This window comes from Acanthisitta chloris, unplaced genomic scaffold (genome assembly GCF_000695815.1).
Source record: "Acanthisitta chloris isolate BGI_N310 unplaced genomic scaffold, ASM69581v1 scaffold9234, whole genome shotgun sequence".
Lineage (NCBI taxonomy): Eukaryota > Metazoa > Chordata > Aves > Passeriformes > Acanthisittidae > Acanthisitta > Acanthisitta chloris.
In genome coordinates, this window is record NW_008668772.1 from 30,226 (window position 1) to 52,632 (window position 22,407).

At 40.8% G+C, this 22,407-nt stretch overlaps 1 protein-coding gene across 1 annotated transcript in view; it reads left to right on the plus strand.

Moving 5' to 3' along the window:
- The first annotated feature begins 1,561 nt into the window (after nt 1-1,561).
- GLP1R (glucagon-like peptide 1 receptor) overlaps nt 1,562-22,407 on the plus strand; it is a 54,877-nt gene continuing 34,031 nt past the window's right edge. Inside the window, exons 1-2 of the mRNA XM_009073068.1 lie at nt 1,562-1,652; nt 2,934-3,044. Of these exons, the coding sequence (XP_009071316.1) occupies nt 1,583-1,652; nt 2,934-3,044 (181 nt within the window). The 5' untranslated portion in view covers nt 1,562-1,582. The remainder of the gene's footprint in view (nt 1,653-2,933; nt 3,045-22,407) is intronic.

Genomic DNA, 22,407 nt, shown 5'->3' on the forward strand with positions numbered 1-22,407 from the left:
TTATTGGCATTGATAAGATGATTTAAATATGGCACACAAGGTCAGTTTTCAAGATCCATAGGCTTGTGCTTGTTTTGACTTCAAGGGGAGCTGGCTAAATTCTTCTAGAATTATGGCCATGGGGCCCTAGCTACAGTTACATTATAGGCAGGAATTCTTGAAGCTCAACACAGTTGCCTACTAAATATTGTACTTTTTGTCACATGTACAAGAGCATCTTTAATTAAATGTTGTGGCTTAATCCAAGCAGAAACATGATGCTTACGGGGTTTATTTTTTTCTTTTCAAACACCCTGTTTTTAATTGGAAGGATATAAAAGATGATGTTTTGAGAGGTCTGTAGTCAAAACTGCTAGATCTACTTGTGTTCTTTTATACCAAGGTGATTTCACTGGTGTCTAAATTTTAGTCATATTGGTTGCAGTGGACAGTATTCAGCTTGACTTTCCTGAAATGCAGTGTAGTTTTAAAATGACTTCTTCATTTTAAAATAATTCTTCCCATGCCCTGGATTCCTTCTAACCATCTGAAAATGTTTTAGTAGCACAAGTGGAAAATAAAAATTAGCAATTGAAGCTGGCAAGGATTATTTACCTTCATGCTTCGCTAAATGTACTGATTGACATTTGGGATTAAATGAATTTTCCTCCACTCAGTGTTGTACTATTAGGTTCATCCTGTTGATTGTACGTCTGAAACATCCATGTTGGGTCTTTCTCTGGAAAAAGAAGGCTGAGTTAGATGGACTGTTGATCACTTACAGCCTGCTAATCCTGACATTCGTATTTCATTTTACACAAATGCAGAGGGCAGAGAAGGACTGTGATGTCTGAGTCAATGCAGTGAGTAAGCTGGATCTCTGTGAGCCAGGTGGGACATCTGCTAAGGTTGAGTGAGCAGCCAGCACTGAGTTAGCTGCTCACTCTAACAACATCTAATTTCCTTTGTCCTCAGGCAAAGTTTGTACATACTTTTCCCCTGCCCCCTTGCTACTTAGAGTAGCTGGTGATGGAACCTGCAGCCTGTCAAACTGCAAAAGAAGTCCCTGTTCTGTTTGTGGTTTTGGGAAAAATATGCTGCATGTGGGGAAAAGCTGTTGCTCATGGAAGAAAAGATGAGCTGGAAGAGATGTTGGCTACATTCTGGGAGGATGTTTGGGGAATATCTGCTGAATACACTGATTTAACTTGGTTCCATTTATGGGAAAACAGAAATACTGCTGCTGGAATAAAAGGACCTACTGCTGTCCCTGTCTATTCATGAGATAATAAATCACACAGTGAGGCATGTTCAAGAGAGCAAGGCTAGCTGAGTTTGGGTTTTAGTGAGGACATGGTATAGTTTGTGGGTTTTTTTCAGTTCTTCATGGTACAAGTAGAAAGGGGTTTCTTTGGTTGCAATTAGGCAAATGCACAGCAACATCTTGTACCCTTTATGATAAGCAGTCCTGTTTTGGCTTATTGTGGTAATTTTCACACCCACCTACTTAGTCTGCCTGAAAAAAACACGCAGTTTAAATCCCTGCAATGTCTGAGATTTGTGGTTTCTTTTCCAGAGTTCAGATGGGTCCCTCTCTGAGGTTATGCAGAAGTGGAAGGAGTATCAGCTCCAATGCCTGAAGTACTTGTATGAGGCACCCCCTATTGTGGCAGGTAAGCTGGTTTGGTAGGGATAGAATGTATTAATTTTTAAAATGCATTATAACAGTAGCAAGGGAGTGATCACGAACTTGAAAATACTTCTCCAGCTTACTTTCTGGTCCATTGCTTCTTTATCCCATTTGCTTTTGCCTGCTCTCTGTGGGACTCTTCCCTCTGCTGTGGAAGCATTTTACAGAACAATTTCATTGTAAAGATGTTTGTCCTTATGTCCAGTGTGTTTTCCAGTTGCAAGTGGTGGCTGTAGCACACCAAGCAGCATGCTAATGTAATACCGCTGAAACTTTTTTAGTGGTCAAGGTGTTGGAAATCTTGGACCATGCTGTTCACATTGAACTAGCAGTTTGTGGGCCTTAAAGTTGGTATGAATTATTTTGAGCATTGTAAAATGCTGAAATGGCTTTGGAAAAAAGTGACTTAATGAAAATGAGAATGTAGCTTGTCTTGGCACTTGAGCTGCTGTAATGTGCAGAGAGCAGCTGTGATGTGCCAACATCATGGTGTTTAGAGGACACTGGTGGCTTGTCAATGATGCTTACAACTGGACACTGTGCAGCCTCTCCTAGGTGTCAGTGCTTTTGTGACACAGAGAAAGATAAGATGGGTCTAAAGTTTTATCTGTGAAGAATTATTTCAAAACTATTTATACTCCTTGTCCTAGCTACATTATTATGGCAGAGTGAGAGCAGTAGCTGATGACAACATTGGCAGGGACAGATTCATCTCCTTCCACTCCATTATCCTGTTGAGCCGTTGAGTGCTACCCTCTGAGCATGACAGTTTAATAAATCCAAAGTTGAAGTAATCTCATGTTGATTAAGCTGTAATGCAGTTACGGTTGTGTGTGGGTATTTCATTGATGGCTCTATCTATCAGGATAGACTTTCCAACTGCACGGCTATGAACTGTTCTGAGGAATTATTATATTTAGTATTCGTAGCAAAAATTATTTTAAATTAAACTGAGACAAATAAGGGTGTAAAAGAGAAAATAAGATGGTAATGGATTAGTATTAATTTACCTTTCTTGTATTTTGATTTAGTCAAAGACCCTAATCTATTCTTGAGTTCTCTCTTGAAACAACAGTTTCCTGTGTGGGGATAAACTCTTTTGGACAAATAAATGTAATTTAACTCCACATCAAAGCTTAAATGCATAATGCTGTTATGGCTTAAATGCACATGTCTGTTTCCTCATATTCTGCTCTTCAGTCTTTTCCTTCTCGCATTATTAATACAAGGCAGTGGCAAGACCCTCCCTTTTCTCTCTCTGCAGAGGGCAAGTTCTGCAACAGAACATTTGATGATTATGCCTGCTGGCCGGATGGACTGCCTGGCACCTATGTGAATGTTAGCTGCCCCTGGTATCTCCCCTGGGCTAATGCAGGTAAGAGCCTTTCCTTATAGGCACAGCTTTAAACCGACCCTGTTCTCCCTGCACAGTCTTAGCAAATATAAGATTTGCTTAAATGGCTATGAGTGCAGTCAGTTCTCTGCAACTTAAAAGTAGGAATGGGGATTAGTTTGATACAATATTTATCTCTGTTTAGCAGGAGAAAAAAAATGAGAGAAGATACAGTTGTTAGTTTGTATTTTTTCACATGTGATTTTGCTGCTTGAATAGTGGTGACTATTAATAAAATAATTGCAAAACTGAGATAAAAGTAACAGTGGTCATCCTGTAGTAGGTATAGACAAAAAGGTCTAAAGTGAAAGTGTTTTGTGCTGCTTCCTGAGATAAATGTGTTTCTCAGAATGCTGTGAGATGAAAGCATTGTCAGTGGTTGCAAAGACTTTTTCCTATGAAGGACTAAACATCACCTTTAGATTTTACGCCTTTTATATACATGCACACTTGCAGGCAAAGTGTATTAGATCACTTCATCTAGTCTAGCATTCTGTCTTTGAAACCATTGACTTGTACAGCTTCTTCTTTGTGAAGACCTTTCTGTGTTTTGAAGTCTAAATGAAACAGTTTATTAGCAAGCTACCTTGGTGTGGAGAATTGGCTTTGGTCCCTGTTAAAGGACAGGATATTGGTCACTGAGGATATATAAATCTGGCTGCTGGATGTAAAGATGGTTTAAGTGTGGAGAATGTGTTTTAAGTGTTTTGTACAAAGGGATTTTAGGAATGACAAAGAAGAGGGATGGGATGGTCAGAGGTTACTGAGATGTATTGGATAATGTGGGGCCTGGACATAGTACAAGTGATATGAAAAAAGGGGTAGAGATTGTATTGGGTCTGACTGGGTTGGAGGGAACTTTCTTCACAGCAGCCCATATGGTGCTGTTCTTTGTGTTTATGGCTGGAAGTGTTGATAATGCACCAGTGGCTGTTGCTGAACAGGGCTTGCATAGCATCAAAGCACTCTATCCAAGCCCTGCCCAAGACCAGCAGTATGGGGATCTGCAGGAGGTTTGGAGGCAACATACTGGGACAGCTGACCTGAGCTTGGCAATAAAAACTCAGGGAAATGGGGGAATCAGGAGGTAGAGGCATTCATGGTAGTGTTTGCCTTCCCAAGTAATAGTTACACATACTGAAGCCCTAACTTCCAAGAAGTGGTTGGACATCTGCCTGCTGATGAGAAGCAGCACATAAATTCCTTATTTTGCTTTACTTGCATGTAAAGCTCTTGCTTTCCTTATTAAACTGTCATTAGCTTGAAGGGTTAGTGGGGTGTTTGTGGGGAAATCCTCACATCAAAATCAGAAGGTCATCACATCATCAACAAAAGTTGAAAATGTACACATGCAACAATACTATATCCCTTGTCCCTTCACTGTTTTACAAACACAAGATTCTCCACAGTTATTCCTCTCTGTGGCAATGGCAAGTCTCAATATTTCCCGTTATCTCTCCCAGTTACTGATTTATTTTGACCAACAAGATTTTCCATCTCACTTTCTCCATCTTGTTGAGATGGGGAAGTGGCTGGGTGGTTGTCTGGCAGCCAACAAAAGTCAGTTCATCTCATTCACCATGGTAGCTTCAGGGGCTACAAAGAAGTCTCTGCTCTGGTGCCTGCAGCACCTCCTCACCTCCATCTTCTCGGACTTTACTGCTTGCAGGGCTGTTTCTCACACTTCTTTTCTCACCTGTCACTGCCAGGCAGTGTTTGGCCCTTTTTTTGCATACATTTCCCTTGGGGGGGGCACCATTTTGGCTGAGGGGCTCAGCTGTGCCTTGCAGTGGGTCTTTGGAACCAATTGTGTCCAGCACGGGGCAGCTCCAGCCTTTCCTTGCAGAGGCCGCACTTGGTTACCTTTTCAGCCTTGTGTGCTTTCCTAAGTGACCTCAGAAGCTAAAATGCCATTTGCTAATCCTGTTCAGGTTATTATGAAAGATGTTAGGGTTTTAGAATGCATTAGCAAGCTTTTACAAATATATGAAATAAATATTTACCTCACAATTAAGTAACATAAATGATTGAATGCTGCAGAATTGTTTTCCAATAATGCTAGTCTTTCTGGACACACAAAACTCTTCACAGAATTTAACTTGTTTCCTCTAAACCTGTTTACTTTCAGTCTTTAAGACTCTGGACACAGTTATTTGACTTCCAACTGCTCTTGAAACATCACTGCTGGAAAGAGCCAAGGTTTAACACAATACTGCGGATTAATAAATTATTGGAATGTGCATTTTCTTTCATACTTTTGGAAATAATTTTCTAGAAAATTAATTATCCTGAAAGCAGTGTTTGTTTCAGTGAAGAGAACAGCAGCATTTTGTATAACTCCTTGCTAGGGAGGATTGCAAAACTGCTTCAGAAAGTCATTAAACTTCTGGATGTGTTCCCTTGTTGTGCATACTACACATATACCTCAACCTCTGTTTTATCTGTGAGGAATAAGAAGGGAACAAGGATGCCTTTCATTGTCTAATATAAAACAAGTTTGTATCAGTGCCAGGTATGCCTCAATTATCATGACCTGATAGTATTCAGTGGTGTCTTGTGGAGTCATGTTTAAAGTGAATGCTAATGAACTGCCATGATGAAGAGATAATGTCTTTAGAATGGAAGACCTAGAGCAATAGCAAATTGGACACACTGTGATTTTACAGTGGTCACTAAAGCACGCTTATTACTTGTTTTTGCTTAGTCCCATACTTGAAACTCAAAATAGATTCTAGCACTGCAGGGCTTCTGTCGCATCACCTAATGAAAATGGAGAAAATGAAAAGATGACACCTTGTTTGGGAAGTACCTTCAAAACCTGCTCAGTGAAGGTCATGATTAAGCATGAAGTACTTCAGCCAAGTGTACTCACTTAAGACTGCTGTTCCTTTGAGTCAGGTTTTCAAGTTTGTAAAAAGTTTGCTGGGGGACTTCACACCATACCTCCAGAAGTCCCCTGGAGAATGAACTGAAAGACTTGAAACTGAATGCTGCTTGTGATGGGATAGTGAAATGGAGGAAGCATTGAGTCTGAGTCTCTTTATAACCTGACCACTTCTGTAAAAAAAAGTGTAGAAGAGCTGGAAGCAGGGAAAGGTGACCCAGGAAGCATATAGAGACACTCATCACTCAAAGATAGCATTAGGAAAGCCATAGTCTATCCAGAATCTGACAAGTGATGTGAAGAGCAACAAAAAGGGCTTCTAAACAGGTGAGAGAAAAATCTGGATCCACTGCAGAGTGGGGCAGGAGGATCTTGTGGCAAAATTTGGGGAAATGACTGAGGTATTCACTGCCACCTTCATCATAGTCTTTACTGGTTAGACTTTAGCAATCTCAGGCCACTGAGATCAGTGATAGTCAGGAGCAATGAAGACTTACTGGATGAGGATCAGAATATTGAACTTTAATTGGACATACACAAGTCCACAGTGCTTGGTGGGCTGTACTAACACATGCTAAATGAGCTGATTGATGCCAATGTAAGGCCAGTCTTGATTATCTTTGAAAGATCATGGCAATTGAGGAAGATTCCTGCAATTGTCACCACTATCTTCAAGAAGTGCAAGGAGGCAAATCTGGGGAATTATAGATGATTGGCTTTCTGTCAGTCCCCAGGCAAGTAATGGAGCAGATAGTCCTGGAAACTGTTTCCAAGCACGTAAAGGACAAGAAGGTGATTGGGAGTAGTAAGCATGGATTTATGAAGGTGAAATCATGCCTGACGAACCTGATGAGATGACTAGCTTGGTAGATAAGGGAAGAGCAATGGATGTGTTTATCTTGTCTTTAGTAAGGCTTTTGGCACAGGTTTCCATAACATCCTCATTGACAAATTGATGAAGTGTGGATTAGACAAAAGAACAATGAGATTAACTGAAAACTGGCTGACCTGATGAGCATATGGGGTTGTGGTCAGCAGCACACAATCCAGTTGCAAATCAGTCCCTAGTGGTGTACCCCATGGTCTGGTAATGGGGCAAATACTGTTTACATCTGTGCTGGTTTGAGCTGAAGTAGAGTTAACTTTCTTCTTTAGAAATTATACAACTGATGGGTCCAAGTGCACCTTCAGCAAGTCTGTAGGCCATACAAAAGTGGGAGGAGTGGCTGATATACCACATTATGGAGCTTTCATTCAAAACAGCCTTGAATTCCTCTGCCCCTGGGGAGGAATAGCTCTGTGTATCAGTACTGACCAGCTGGGAAAGCAGCTTTGCAGAAAAGGCCCTGGAGGTACACCAAGCTCTGCATGAGCAGCAATGTGCTCTTGAGGCAAAGGACACCAGTAGTTTCCTGGGTTGTATTAGGAAGAACATCATTGGAAGCTCAAGAGGATGATCCTTCCTCTCTGCTTGGGGGCATATGACACATCTGGAGTGGTTTGTCTGGTTCTGGGCTCCCCAGTATGAGAGACATGGACATACTGCAGCAAGTTCAGCAAATGACTGTGAAGATTATTAAGGGATGGGAGCATCTCTCTTATAAGACTGAGAGCTGATATTATTCATTCTGGAAAAGAGAAGCCTCAGGGGGGATCTTACCAATGTGTATGCTCACAAATTAAAATACAGGAAATTTCCTTTAAACATATTTTTTTACTGTGAGGTTGGTCAAACACCTGGGACAGGTGACACAGAGGTTTTGGAGTTTCTGTCCTTGAAGAAGATGGTCATAGCCTGACTGGACAGGGACCTGAGCAACTTGGCCTAGTTCACCCTGAGCAGGGTGTTGTGTTAGGAAATCTCCAGAATCCCCTTCCAAATGCTGTCCTTTTATGGTTCTCTGCTTCCATTAATTTTTTAAGATGACAAGTCTTGGTAAATAATTATTGTCAGGTGTTACAAATTTCCTCTGGTGTCAGCCAGAATATGAGATGAGGAAAAGAATTTGAGTGGTAAATGTTTGAAAAGCTGGAGTGTTCCTTGGTGAATTACAGCTTTTGCAAACTTTGTGCTTTAACAGCTTTTACTCTGTGTACCACTCTTGTCCTAGTGGCTGTCAGTCTTGAGCCTGCCCTTCTGCACATCTCAACAGCTCAGCAGGTTGCCTAGCAGAGTGGCAAGCTGAAAGTGATATAAAGAACTTTTTACCTGCTTAGCAGGTATGTTCTGTGTCTCTAGTCCAACTGCACATGATGTTGGTCGGTTCTTGTCTCTACTTGCTGCCACAGAGGTGCTCACTGAGGCATAACTTTCTTCTTGCTCATTTAATGTGGCAGTTTCTGAATCCCTGCCTGCTTTGTGGACATAGTTCAGCAGTAATGCTTCCTCCAGGTCTTTGGATTGCTCATTTATCTTGAGGTACAAGATGGGAATCTGCTCACTGAAAAACTTGAAAGGTAAACTGGTGTTCTGTGCTGTGTGCCTATTCAGACTAGTGTGCATACAGAGACCCAAGACCAGCCTTTTACAAGACAAATCCATAGAGGATGGGCCTGCAGATCTTTTGTGCTAAGCAGTGTGTGCGTTTGCAAGGTTTTTTTCTTACAGGATCACTTGCTTTGTGATTGCAATATTCATCTTCTGCTCTTTTTCAAAGTGCTGCTTGCTAAGGCAGCCTATAAAAGTACGTCAGATTCAATCAATACTGTCCCACTCTTCTGTCAGATCTCTGTGGAAACGCTGAGGCTGAGACTTCCTTTTGCTGTATTAGCTAGTGGGTGTGTCAGCATCCCTGCCAGACTCAGTATTGGTGTGCTGTCCTCAAGGATTGACTCTGAGGGCTGTGAATACATTTGTGGTAATTTAATAGAAGATCACAACATTAAACCAAGATTTTATGCCTAAAATCATGTATTCCTCTACTGCTACAGACTTTGTTTGTGTCAGGCAAATAAATTAAACCTGAATTTTTAGAGGAATTTTGTTTTATAGATTGCACTGAAATACTGGGTATTCAGTTGTGGCTGATGTGACTCACAGCACAGGGGTTTGGTATCATAGGATATGAAGAACTCAAATGATGGGCTCTAACTGCATGGTAGGAGTTCATAAAGTCATCTGTGTCCCTTGAGTGCCATATAAAATAGCTTTGTGCATGTAGTGAGGAAGCCCTTTTGGACAGGGAGAAACAGTGTCATTAGGGCAAATGGAAGGTGGAAGAGAATCTAATTTTGGTCAAACAAAGCATTCTGTTCAGGGATCTGTAGTGGAATTCTTAAATTTTCTCCTTAAGAAGTCGTCTTGGTTGTGAAAGTGTTGTCCTGAAATGCTTTGAGAATACAAAGTGAAATGTCTGGACTATGAAAACAAGCACATGCTTAATTTCTGCCATGCCTTGTTTCCCTATCCTCCCCTCCAAAAAAAACCAAAATAAAGCAAAGCTTTTTCAACCTGCTTATACATCTTTGAAAGAGCAAACTACAGAAATTTCAAACTTGTATGAGCTATTTCACTCCACCTCTTTTTGGCTTTGACTTTTCTTACGCAACTCCCACTGTGGGCAGGTCTTTGTGGGAGGAGGGGCTGAAGTAGCAGGAGGGAGGTTATTGTTAAATGAATTTGTGCTGTCAAGTTGACAGTACAGGTCTTGGACCACAACCAAAGCTTCTTGAAGGCAAATTTTATGTACTTACGGCTGACAGAGTTGAAGCTTTTGCTCCTGTATGTGTCTTGGGCCAAACCTTGCCTTTAGTTGAAAACCCAGAAAGCCTACTCAGGTTATGGTAGCATTAAAGTTACACCCAGTAAACTTTGCACACCCCTTGTTATCCACATTGTAGTCAGTGAGATTATGACGAGTTCTACTAGGGCTGCAGCAGCCTCAAAGTCCAGTCAGTGTGGAAGCTCCAAGGGGAGCAGTATTCCTTTAAGGGACAGTGGGCACCTCGCCTGTCACTGGCCGTGTGCTTTTTCTTGTTACCTTCTTATAATTGAAGGCCAGCTGCCAGTAACACCATGTGGATTTGGAAACTGTGGAGCTGCACAATTCATCTTGCAATTATGCCTCCTCTGGGGTTCTGATATTTTATGGTTTAATAGCACTAAATCCTTTTTAATTAAAAAACCTTCCAGAGGTACTAGTTTCAGATAAGAGTTATGTGAACAGTAGCCACATCAGTTGCTCCTGTATGTGCTGGGCTGTACAAAGGCTGGCTGCAGATTTGTATTAACGCTGTTACTCTATCTCCATTCAAAATCTTCTGAAATCTTTGAATTGTTTTAGCTTAGGACCTGTCTCTAGTTTTGAGGGGTCTGACATCTGAATTGGCTCAACTGCTGGTCTGTATCTGTGTTGGTATCTTGCTATAGCACTCTAGTGAATTTTGAAGCAACTCCCTGATTGTCCTGCCTGCTGTGACTGAGTTAGTTTGAGCAGTTCTGGTGTCTGTTTCTTTGTTGGAAACTAAGTCAGAAGCTGTGCCCCACAGGAGTGCACTGGATTCTCTTCAGCCCTGGATGGAGGCATAAGACCTAAGGATTTGAAGTCTTCTAATACATGGACCATTGGAGGACTTCTGAACTATCAAGCTCTCGTTAAATCCCGAATGTTTCTTGTGCCAGTTAAAGGGCCATATGGCTTGTATGCCTTTAACTGATACTGTCCATGAGGCCTCTGTACTCTCTAGATCTACCTTTCTCCTAGTTTGAGATATTGTTCGTTGTTTAACTAATAACTTCCGTTGTCATTCATCTTTGCTTGAATCACTTGTCTCCTATAATTCACTTTATTATCTTTATTATCCTCTCTTTACTGTATTATTTGTTGAATGGTGACACCCGCTCCTTTGTTCTCTTGGGTCATCAGGCAAAGTACAGCCTGGGGGACCCCTGGAAAAAACACTGCTTTTCAGCCTGGGATGTTAAAGTCCTGAAAGTCTCTGGTAGCAGAGTAACTCAGCAGACAATCTCTGGTAGTAACCTTGTGGCTGCCTCTGGCTGCTAGAGATGCAGTCAGTCTGATTGAATTGCGGTGATATGGTACCACAGCTCTACTTCACACAATAATTTTGTCCAGGCACAGAGGTTGCATGCACTGAGCTTCGTGTGGTAATGCAAAGATTAGACTGGGTTGCTGCTCCAGAGTACCTTTAGGTGCAAGAATACATATAGGTCAGGTCTTTCTCATGTCCCCCTGCTGTAACCTACGTTTGAGACCCTCTTTCCAGCACTCTCCATTTTCTCTCTTTTTCTGATGTGTCTTTATGTAAGTGTGGGCTCTGCATGAGGCTTTGGGTGAAAGTGGGGCATTACCTCAGAAATCAGATACCAGAGGTTAGCAGTTTGACCAATGAGGATTTTATGCTTTGTTAAAGCAATTTCCCTAGGGCTATGAGCTATAGACAAATCTTCTTGCAGTGCAGCAGAGATGATGAAAATTGTTTTCACAATCCCCACACAGCATTAGTGTCTAGCTTAGTCTTGGCTATTGTTTAAATCACGAACTAATACCTTCCTTCTTGTGTGGTGTCTTCCCCTTCCCAAAAATCTGTAATTATGTATTTAGGCAATTGTAATGGCACTGTGCACAGTAATATTTCAGGTCCTATTCCCTGCTACGCAAGCAGCAAAAATCTGAGTGTTGAAATGGATTTTGTTTGGGATAAGATAAATTCATATGTGATTGTTGTGCCCACTGAGAAGGGCTGAGACGGGAAATGAAACCTTGTTGTGTTTGTCACAGATGTTGCCACAAGTGCTTTGGGTCCATGGCATGCCATACCATGACCCAGCTGAGAAAGAATTTTAAGTAGACTTCTGCCTCAGCAGGGATTTTGTGTTGGTTTTGACTGCTGATGGAGTGGCTAGTAGTGTAATGCACTGCCCACAGCAGAGTGCTCCAGGCTGGATAGGAGGCAGCGTGGTGGGGGGCAGGCTGGTGGTAAGCACTGCTTTGGGTTTGGAAGAGTAGTATAACTGACTTCATCTATCTGTATCTATATGTCTTGCTCAAATGTTGTCACATGAGCAATGTGGTCCCCCACCAGCGTCCTGAGACCACTGTCAGTGGGCCATTGGAAAAGCCTCTGCAGCTAACTTTTTTCTAAATTTGATTTGGTGCCCCCCACATCCCCTTGCTATCCAGCATGGTCATTGAGGGCTGATGCTCAAGCAACTGCATTCCTGGGGCAGCTGCTGTGCTGCAGGATTAAATCCACTGTCCCTGTTCTCTTCCCTTTCTCTGAGTTGCCTGTGTTTGGGCACTGTTCAGATTTGGAGGGCAAGGGAGCTTGGGGACAGAGTACCATAGTGCCAGCAAAAAGCAAAAGCAGAAAAAAAAGATTCTTCCTTTTGTTTGTAGACCTCCTATGCGTAGTGATGCTGTGGCAGTGAAACACAATACCTGTCACCTGTGCAAGGCAGACCAAAGGAAACAATCTATGTTGCATTCTATAGGGCACTATGGAAAGCTCTGCAGCTAAGGAAGCAGATGTTTGTGTGAGTTTTCCTTCAGACAGTTTATAAATACATGCATGGCAGGAACATTTGGTTCAAGGGACCAAGTTAAGCCTTTTCTGGTTTAATCTCTCACTTTTTGTTCAAGCATCCAGTTTCACAGTTTGAGTTTGTCTTAAAACCAAGATAGCAGATGGCAACATGAGTGTATAGTTAAATTACCTGCTTGTCTTTTTACATGGAAGAAAATAAATTTCACTTCAACTATTGGATAGAGTGAAGATGATTAGACATTTATTAAATTTCTTCCCTTCTTTGCTTTAATAAAACCAAGCTTCCAGAAAGATCTCCATAATGCTGAAAAGGAGTGTGACCTTTTTCAGTGAAAAAGATGCTGCATTGCATTTGCTAACCCATAAGCAATTCAAAACTTATATGTCCTTTCACTAAAAGCTGTCTCAAGCTAATTGGCAATTTCAGTTTGCTTAAAGTAATAATAAAAAAAATTTTAGTCTTTCAAGTTCACCCCTGCCTCTGTTTGTTAGTCTCCATCTGGTAGTACACCAGAGAGAACTCTCAAGCATATGTTGCTCATCTCAAGGGTAGCTATAGGGACTGTTGGCAGAAATTATTTTTAAAATCATTAACAGATATTATCAAAATGCATTTATTTGGGCCATTTGACAATGCTGTTCTTCATTTTATCAATGTTGTTTAAACAAATGAAATAAATTTTTAAGTAAATTACTGGTTAACTTCAGATTGAGGTCCGTCCAATAGAGCAGTGGTTTACGACCTTTCAGCTGGGCTGAGATGTGACTTCCTTTAGGGACAGTGAAAAGCTATCTGCTTTGATTCCTCTTCTGCTGCAACCAAAATACATCAAATGTGTGATAGGAACAAAAGGAGACTTTGCATGTGGCCAGACACTGAAGTGCATATATGGGTAATGGGAGCAGCTGCCTGTTGTTCATATGTCAGGTACAGATCTGGTCACCTGAGGCTTTATATGAAGAATTAAATTTTCTGCATTGCAGGACATAGTATTAATGCTGGATGGCCTTGCTGTAGGATATCAACTTGCTGTGTCTGTAGGAGTTAGAGCAGTTGGCACAACTGCATGTTTTCCAGCAATTTTTTAGTTATAACTTTATCATGCTTTTGTTTTGTTTAAAGTAATTCCTTGAAATGTACTGCCAAGGATATCAAGGCACACCTCAGCAGAGACATAGCTGAGCCTCATTCTGTGACTGCTTGGGAAGTTTCCCTCAGCTGATGTGACTGTGACTAGGACATTTAAGTGAGAAGTGAATAGCATTAGACCCAGCTGCAGGGAAGCTACTGGACTGCCTTGTGCCTTGCCCATGCTATTCTAGCAGGTAGCTAGACATGTTTGAGCTCACCAATTACCTGAAACTTCATCTATGCTCTCATTGCATGCTTGCATAAATGAATTATATATTATCTACTTGCTTTTACCTATTTGCAGTACCAGTATACTCTTAAATGGAGGGAGGTCAAACCTTTCTCATGTTACTTACACTCAAGAACTTGCATTTTTTAATCACAGTGGACAAAGAGTAAACTGAACTAATTAAGGGCCTGAATAAACATAGTGTGTGTGTGCTACATAATTCAGTGCCTTGCTGAAAACAGCTTATTATCTTTCTAGCTTACTTAAATGTTGCTAATTAGTAAAGATTGATTATTTTTTTTTTATTACCCCCACCTCTCCCCCCCCCAAAGTGCCAAAAGGCAGGATAAAACATGAATTCCTGATCTTAAAACAGCACAGGTGGCCAGCAACTTGCTACAAGAGCCAGATGGCCTGCAGCTCATTTCCTTCTGCCCTTTTCAGGAATCCCTGGCACTTCACCTTCAGTGACAGGGAAGGCTCCTCACATCCAGCCTATATGATGTGTCCTCTCACATAACAGATTCACTTCTGAGGTGATAGTGAGCTTAAAGGTTACTTCTTTCTCCCAATATTCTCAGTTAAATTTGGGTGAAGGTACAAGCCAATCTACTTACAGATATATAAATACAAGTTAATGTTTTATGTAAAGCCAACTCTGTCTTTGCCTCTTGGAAGTTATTATCTCTGTTTGAATTTTTTATAGTATTTTTATTTGACAGAGTAGTAATGCAAAAAATGTAGACTGACTTTAAAGGTGTCTGCATGTAAGTAGTGTAACTGTAGAACATCTTTCCTTTCATGCCATTTCACAAATGTAACTTAAACTTGAAAATGTGCTAACCTATATGATGGTTGCACTTCTTAATCATGCACACAATTTTATTTGTTTAGCAGTATTATCCTTTTCCACTTGTATGTTTTGTTGGTAATTCTCCCTTGAGAGTTTTCTGTCATAAACCATATTTTCCCTGAGATATCCAGGTCCCTGCTATGAATTTTGAAAGTGTGTCTAATACTCCTCAAACATGCTCCAAATGTTAACTATTAGAAATCAGATACATCACTTTTTTTTTTTTTAAAGGAAACCAAAGTTTTTCTGGGCAACATGTTTATGAGAGAACCTGGGTACATGATTAGTTTGATGACAATAATAATGATAGCGGTGGTTGGTGCCCAGTCAGACTCATCTGACCTTTCTGGTTCTAATATACTTCTTGACAATTGGAATGAGCAGAACTGAGTTAGGCAAGAAAAGCATCAAGTGCTCATCAGCATATTTCCTCTGAAGGCAAAAAACTGGGTTCCACATGCAAAACCTGCCTGATAATTTTCCTGGAGGTTAATGAAGCGGGGAACTAACAATTTCCTTTAAACAGAATGAAAGCATGGGTGAAAATGTGAAAAACATTGTGTAGATGTGGCTGATGTGAGTGTGAGGTAGCATTGGCAGTGGATATTCAAGTAAAGGATTGTGCCTTGGCAGGAAAAGAAAAGTTTGTCAAAAGGATTTTGTCTGTCCAAATACCTTTCAAGCAATGAAAATTGAGTGGAAATGAAAATGGAATGGAAAACTTGGGGAAGATTATCAACAGGATGGTCTAAGAGATCCCAATTTTTAGATCAGGAGTAGGTCCCAGTTTTGGGTTGGAGAGTAAGAATCGGTGAGATGAGTTCAAAATTGGCTTTGTAATGGAAAGGTAAATCCAGACATAACTGCAGCATAAGTGGCCTCTGGTCACTACTGATAGATGGTGGTTTCCATAATAAGAGGACTTAATGCTTTCTTTCATAATTTGTAAAAACATGTATTTAGTAGCTTACAGGTTTGCAGAACTTTGCTTGATGAGATTCAACAAAATAGAGCTCTTCTAAGGCTGATGTTTTTCAAGAACATTCTGTCAAAACCTTATTCTATATTTCAGTATGTGGATGAGGAAGAGGATTATGACTCCTATGGTATTGCTGATATGCCTCTTGCTGCTCATGAGGATGAATTCCTTGTATGTGCTTCCTAGAATTTGTAGCTACAGTCTCCAGAGGCCACATTAGTGTGGAGCAGTGTTCCTTTCTCCTCAAATCTTGTGCAATTTTGGGGGCCAGATGTGCTTTTGGCACACAGGCTGATCAGGACTTCTTGTGTCGTTGTTAGCTGCAGTTAGGCTTCAGATCTGAGAGCAGAAGCTCTTCATTGATTTCACCCCTCCTCACTGCTTGGCCGGAGCAGGAGGAACTGCTGGGTTATGATGAGGAAGGCTGAGGAACAGACTGGTGAGAAAGGACCTGTGAGAGGCTGGAGTTAAGTTATGATTTTAATTATGGTGGTTTTGGAGACTGGCAAGTCAGAGTAGGAACTGAGAGAGACATAGGAAAGTGTGAGGGGAAAGAGAAAAGGCGTCCACAGTGGGAAGGTAAAACAGCAGCACAGAAGTAAACATTGCAGCAACAGGGAGAGCTGGAAGAATTAAGCTGAAGAGGAGAACCAAGGAGGGGAATGCAAGCAGGGGAGAGGAGAATGGTCCGACAGTAGCTAAAAGGAGAGGGGCAAAGGAGGCAGAGAAAAGGGGAGTGGGTTGGGAGAGGAAGGCAGAGAAATGTTACAGAGCTTGAAATTCAAGATCAGTATTCCCTTATCGTGTAGCATAGAAATCCATTGGCAAAGCAGGACGATATATTGAGGTGGCACAGGGTGGTGTCCTGAGCAGTACAAGCAAGGGCTGTATTTCATCTTATACTTGTGCTAGCTGGATTTGGGGTTTTATTGCATAATACTACTTACATAGATGCAGCTTATATCTGTAACGCAAGGTCTGCAGAAAGTATAAGACCTACGTCTGTAGGAAATCCTTTACCAGTTGATAGAATTTTTCTTTACAGCTTCAGATGCTTTAGCTCATCTGTACAGAGGCAATAAACCTTTAACCAATGCCAGAGTGCACAGCTTCTCAATAAAAATGTGTGTCTTCACTCTTTGAAATGCATCTGCTTTGAAGTATCCACATCCTTTGCTTTCTGTAGATAGTGGGTAATACTTGTGGAATGATAGTGCTGAATGACGTTTGATGGTTTGAGTTTCTATTTTTTATGTTTACAGGTGTCTGTGCTGAAAGCTTCCCACTGTTTAGGATTTTTTGGATTACCTTTATAACTGTCTTGTGAGAGATGATAAATTTAGGATTCTTAAATCATTGCTTCTTTACACTATTGTTTTTGAGGATAACCAAATGCCACTAATTTCCCTGTTGCCCGATATTTGTAGTTTGCTTGCAGCACTTGTCACTGGTTTTAGCCTGCATCTTCTGGATCTTCTTGTTTTGCTCAGAAGCTGCATCAACCAACTGGTGTTTAATTGCATGTGCACTTCCCTCTCCCTCCTAACTATGCATATTTAACATACTAGTTATCTGTGGGTTTTTCTCAAAGTTGTTTTTCCTTGCTTAGTTCAACAAGCTAATGATTTGTCTGGTTGTTTCCTTTTCATTTAGCTTGGTTTTTTGTTTCCCTGTCTGCATGTTCTGCTTGTTTATTTAGGGTTTTTGTTTGTTTTTATAAAGCCTTAGAGCCATGGGCATAGTAACACTGATCCCTTCCTCTGCCCTGGGAAGACTTTAGTTGTGTCTTTTGCAGCCTTTTAAGAAAACTTTTTCTTGCATAATTTTTTATCTTCATTTTAATATCCTTTAATTACATGGCTTCTATTAATTACATTAACTGGTCTAATAACTTTAAACCACAAAACCTCTTAGCACTGTTTTTACAAGTTTATTTTGCATTAAACTTCTGATCACATTTGCTGTTACAATAAATTTATTCCAACCCACTTGTATTCTGAACAAAGCTTTTAATGATGTTTTTTGGTATCTTACCAAACCTTGACAAAGCTGTACCATTATCATAAATACTTGTTTTTCACAAACTGCCTTCTTTTATTACACTAACTCTCGTATCTTTCATAGTTCATAAACACCCTTTATTAAACCTGATGCACACACACGTGTGCATTTTTATGAGGTGGTTTTTGAAAGTGTATTTCAAAAAGTTATGTTCAGTGTCGCTGTGGTCTAGCATAGTTAATGCAGCCTTTTCTTAATGCAAGTTACTCAAATTAAATGCTTGGAGAATATAGCTCCTTGTAGGGTAATGCTCTGTGTTAAAAAACAGTATTGTTTTTCAGGAAGCTATTTTAATTTTTGAGATATTAACTCCTACCCAAGGATGTATAAGGTTGCAACTTAATGAATACTTTATGATTTGGCATGGGCCTCCTTTGGTCACAAAGCCTTTACTCGCCACCATTATGCAAGTAGTTCTTAATTATCAAGCTATATTCTGTGATTTTTATTTTGTTTCACAGATCTTATTCCTTCACTATGAAGAATGGATTTGCATGTGAGATGTAGTAAAGGAGGCTCTTCTCTGCAGGATCAGTGCCTCATTAACTGAGGAAGTTTTGCGTTGAGTGAGGCAAAATATTGCAAAACAGGCAAGGATGATCTCTGCACTAGGATAACTGGATATGTCCATGCAGAAAAAATTTTGTGGCTGTATAATTTTCTTTGTTGTATAAGTCTGACTTTGCTATGAGATTAAAATATGCTCTTTATTTTTTGCATCATCTCTGTACTGACATGAGTTAACAGTCTTTAGTGTTCATTGGGGAGCTGAATTGTTCATGGTTTTTGAATGGACCATACAAATGATAAAATACTGTATTTGGTATAGACTTGATTCAGTCTGCTTAAATATGACTTATATATTCTTACTACTATAAGATGTCAATTTCCCATTAAATGGTCTTTATCTATTCTGTGTCCTGAATGAAACAGTGGATCCTGTTGGAAAAAAAATGTTTGACTGTGTATGTAGGAACAGTGTTATTGGGTGGAGCTAAAACCCATATAAGTAGCTTTAGCTTAACACTTACTAATTCTTGAATCTTTTGTGTTGCTGTATTAATGTAATTTCAAAGTGAATATTTTTAAATAAGAATTTTTATGCAGGCAGTATCCCTGAGGTGATGTCAAACAGCATCATCTGCATCTGCAGAGTCTCTGACTTTCTGCTTTTGATAGCACAGGATTCAGGTACTGAGGATTTCCAGGGCATGCAGGGTGGGCTGTGCAGCCTGTGGCATGGCTTGTGCATGCTTAGCTGGATGCTAAGGTCTGTGTAAGCTCACATTAGGTAGTCATTTCAAGTTCTTGCCACAGGAAGAGAATAATTTTCAGTAACACTCTATGGTTTGGATGAGAGGTAGGGAAACAGATTCAAACTTCCCTACTGTGAATTTTCTCTTACTAGCTCCTGGCTTGAGACATCCAAGAATCCCTCCACCATTTTTCAGTAAAATAGAATAGGAAAAAAATTACTTCAAAGAAGAGGAGTGACAAGAGGAAAAAAAATGCATCCACACTCCTACCTAGAAATGGACACGAGCTAGTGCAGGTCTAACAGATAGCTTTACATGGTGCAAGGGAAGATTGGACTAACCAAGCACAGGCATTTTTGTCAGTACTGGAGCAAAGAGCTGAGACGACTAATATGCTCGGGAGGGAAGAATAATAATAGAAAGAAATACTAAATAAAGTTAATATGCTAGCGAGGGAAGAAGAATAATAGAAAGAAATACTAAATAAAGTACCTGTAGTTAAACTGCCTGTTGAGGTAATAGAATTTTGGATGATGTGTCAGTGAGCCCAGCACAAAGGAGCATTTTGATAAATGTGATTCTTGGACAGAAGTGCAGGTTGGGGCTCCTCCAGATCCCTGGAGGCTCCAAGATCAGGCACCTGCCCTGAGCGAGGGAAGAAGAATAATAGAAAGAAATACTAAATAAAGTACCTGTAGTTAAACTGCCTGTTGAGGTAATAGAATTTTGGATGATGTGTCAGTGAGCCCAGCACAAAGGAGCATTTTGATAAATGTGATTCTTGGACAGAAGTGCAGGTTGGGGCTCCTCCAGATCCCTGGAGGCTCCAAGATCAGGCACCTGCCCTGTATTGTGTTGTCAGCTGCATGCTCAGGGGCAAGTGCATGAATCCTTGGTTTAGGATGTCCTTGCAATAAGCAGCACCACAGTCTGGACTGAGTGACACTTAGCAGCAGCTTTTACAGCCACAAGTAATTCCTTTCGGGAGAGCAGTGCCCGAGTCACACCAAGTGGTAGCTGAACAGAGCTGCTGATGGAGGCACAACCTCCTAAATTCTGATAAATTGTTGTCCCCATCAAAGGGTAGGTTGCTCATTTCAGGAACAAATCAGTCTGCCTTGAAGACTATCACGATGCTCTCATACTGCAGTGTCCCTGTTTTATGGAGAAAATTGTTACCTTTTCCAAAACAATTCCCCTGCCGGAAATAGAGAATAGGTATTAACAAAGGAGAGGTCTATAATACTTGACACAGAACAGACAGTCAAAACTGCAGTCTCTTTTTCTTCATGTCCTCTCATCTCTCTGCCTGAATAGAACTGATTGGCTAGGACATGCTGTAATTTATTTTTACAATGAATAATGTTCCAGTTTATCCTCAGGGACAGTTGGGTGAGTAATCTCATGCTGACCTTGACACTCTGAGGTTGCAAAATGCAGATCAGGTTGGCTGTTTTAAACAGAAGTCAGTCAATTTGGTTTTATTTCTAGTAATGGGGGGATTATAAGGAAATGTTTGTGAGCCTCTTGACCGTGTTCTCTGTATGTAAAAGTATTCAGCTAGTTGTAGAATTTGATTTGGTTTACAGGTTCACTAGATACAAGTTATTGACTTCAGTGCTAACTCCAGAACTCTGTACCTTTTATCAGCTTACAGAGACTAAGTTTTGGGCATCAATCCATGTTTTAACATGTAATTCAAATGAGATGTGATTGACACTGTTCAAATAAACTGGTGTCATTAAACTGCTGTTCCAAAGGTCGTGCAACTTTGAGTGAATGCATTTAGTTAACAGGTTAACTAAAATCAGATTCCCAGTGCAGTGGCTGTAGATTTGTTTGTTTGTTTGCAGAGGACAATAACCAATTCTAGAATGTAATAGAGTGATTTGAAACACCGACTATAAGGTAACAAAAGACATTACAAGACAGGAAAAAGGTATTGCAGGATAGCAAGGAGGTAGCAACCATGAGAACCTTCAACAAAGGTTGTTCATCATGCTGGTCTATTAAAACTGAAGCTGATCCATTGTATGTTTGGTATTTTCACTGCCTTAAAGGTAACAGGACCTGAGTCACTCTGTAGCATTCAGGCACGGACAAATTTGAATCGTCTCTGACTAAACCACCTGCAAGCAGGAAGTTGAAATTGCTCAACAGTTGCAAGGAAAGCTGTGTGAGTGCCTTCTTTCTGTCATGGCACATGGGCCACCCCCAAGCCTGTCATTGTTAATTTGTCTCTGTGTTTATTAATAACTGAATGTTTTTCAGCAGTGGCATCAAATGAAAACTGATGGAAATGAGGTTCAGGCCCACATCAAAGACAGAATGTGTTGGTATACTACCCTCTATCTGTTTTAGGAGGTTGAAGAGCTCTGCCATCCTAAGCCATGACCAGCTTTGCAGAGAGCAAGTCATAAAACATACCTGTGGAAAAAATAGTTTTAAGAACGTTTTTAGGTAGCTTTAACACAAAGCACAGGTTTCTTCTGAGCAGCAAGAATGGTAAGATACTTGCAGTTCTTGAATCAAAACATTGCTGACTAAAAGCCAGTGGATTCCTTTGAAATTTGTTGGAACTGCTTTCACTAAGCAGAGGTGAGGCATCCATCAAATCTGTGCCTCTCCAGTTTAGAGACAAGGGTGTCATGCAGGACAGTGTGAAATACTTTAAGTCCAGGTAGATGATGTCCATTGCCCTTCCCTCATCCACCACTGCTGTAACCCCATTGTAGAAGGCCATGAAATTTGTCAGGCATAATTTGCTCTTATTGAAGCCACGTTGGCTGTCACCAGTCACCTCCTTATTTTCCATGTGCCTTACTATGGTTTTCAGGAGGATCTGCTCCATGATCTTGCCAGACACTGAGTTGAGACTGACTAGCTTGTAGTTTGCCAGGTCTTCCTTATTTCCCTGGTGAGACTGACTAGTTTGAAGTTTGCCAGGTCTTCCTTATTTCCCTTTTTAAAAATAGGGGGTATGTTCCCCTTTTCCAGTCAGTGGGTACTTCACTGGACTGCCTGATGAATAGTGACTTAGCCACTTCCTTGTCCAGTTGCCCCAGGACCCATGGATGTATATCGTCAGGTCCCATGGCTTCAGGTTGCTTACATGTTCTCAAACACAATCTTCTCCTACAGTGGGTGGTTCTTTATTCTTCCAGTTCCTGTTTCCACCTTCTGCAACTTGGTGGTGTGGCCGGAATACTTGCTGGTGAAGGCTGAGGTAAAAAAGTCGTTGAGTACCTCACAGCCTGCTCCATGTCCTGGGTAGCCAGATCTCCCATATCCTTCCTGAGAAGACACACATTTCTCCTAGTCTTTCTTTTATCACTGACGTACCTAAAGAAGCTTTTCTGTTACCCTTGAGGAGCACTGCAGCAACATCCTAATGGAAGGAAGTGGTTGTCACTGGCAGTAGGTAAGGAAAGCAGGTGGAAAGAG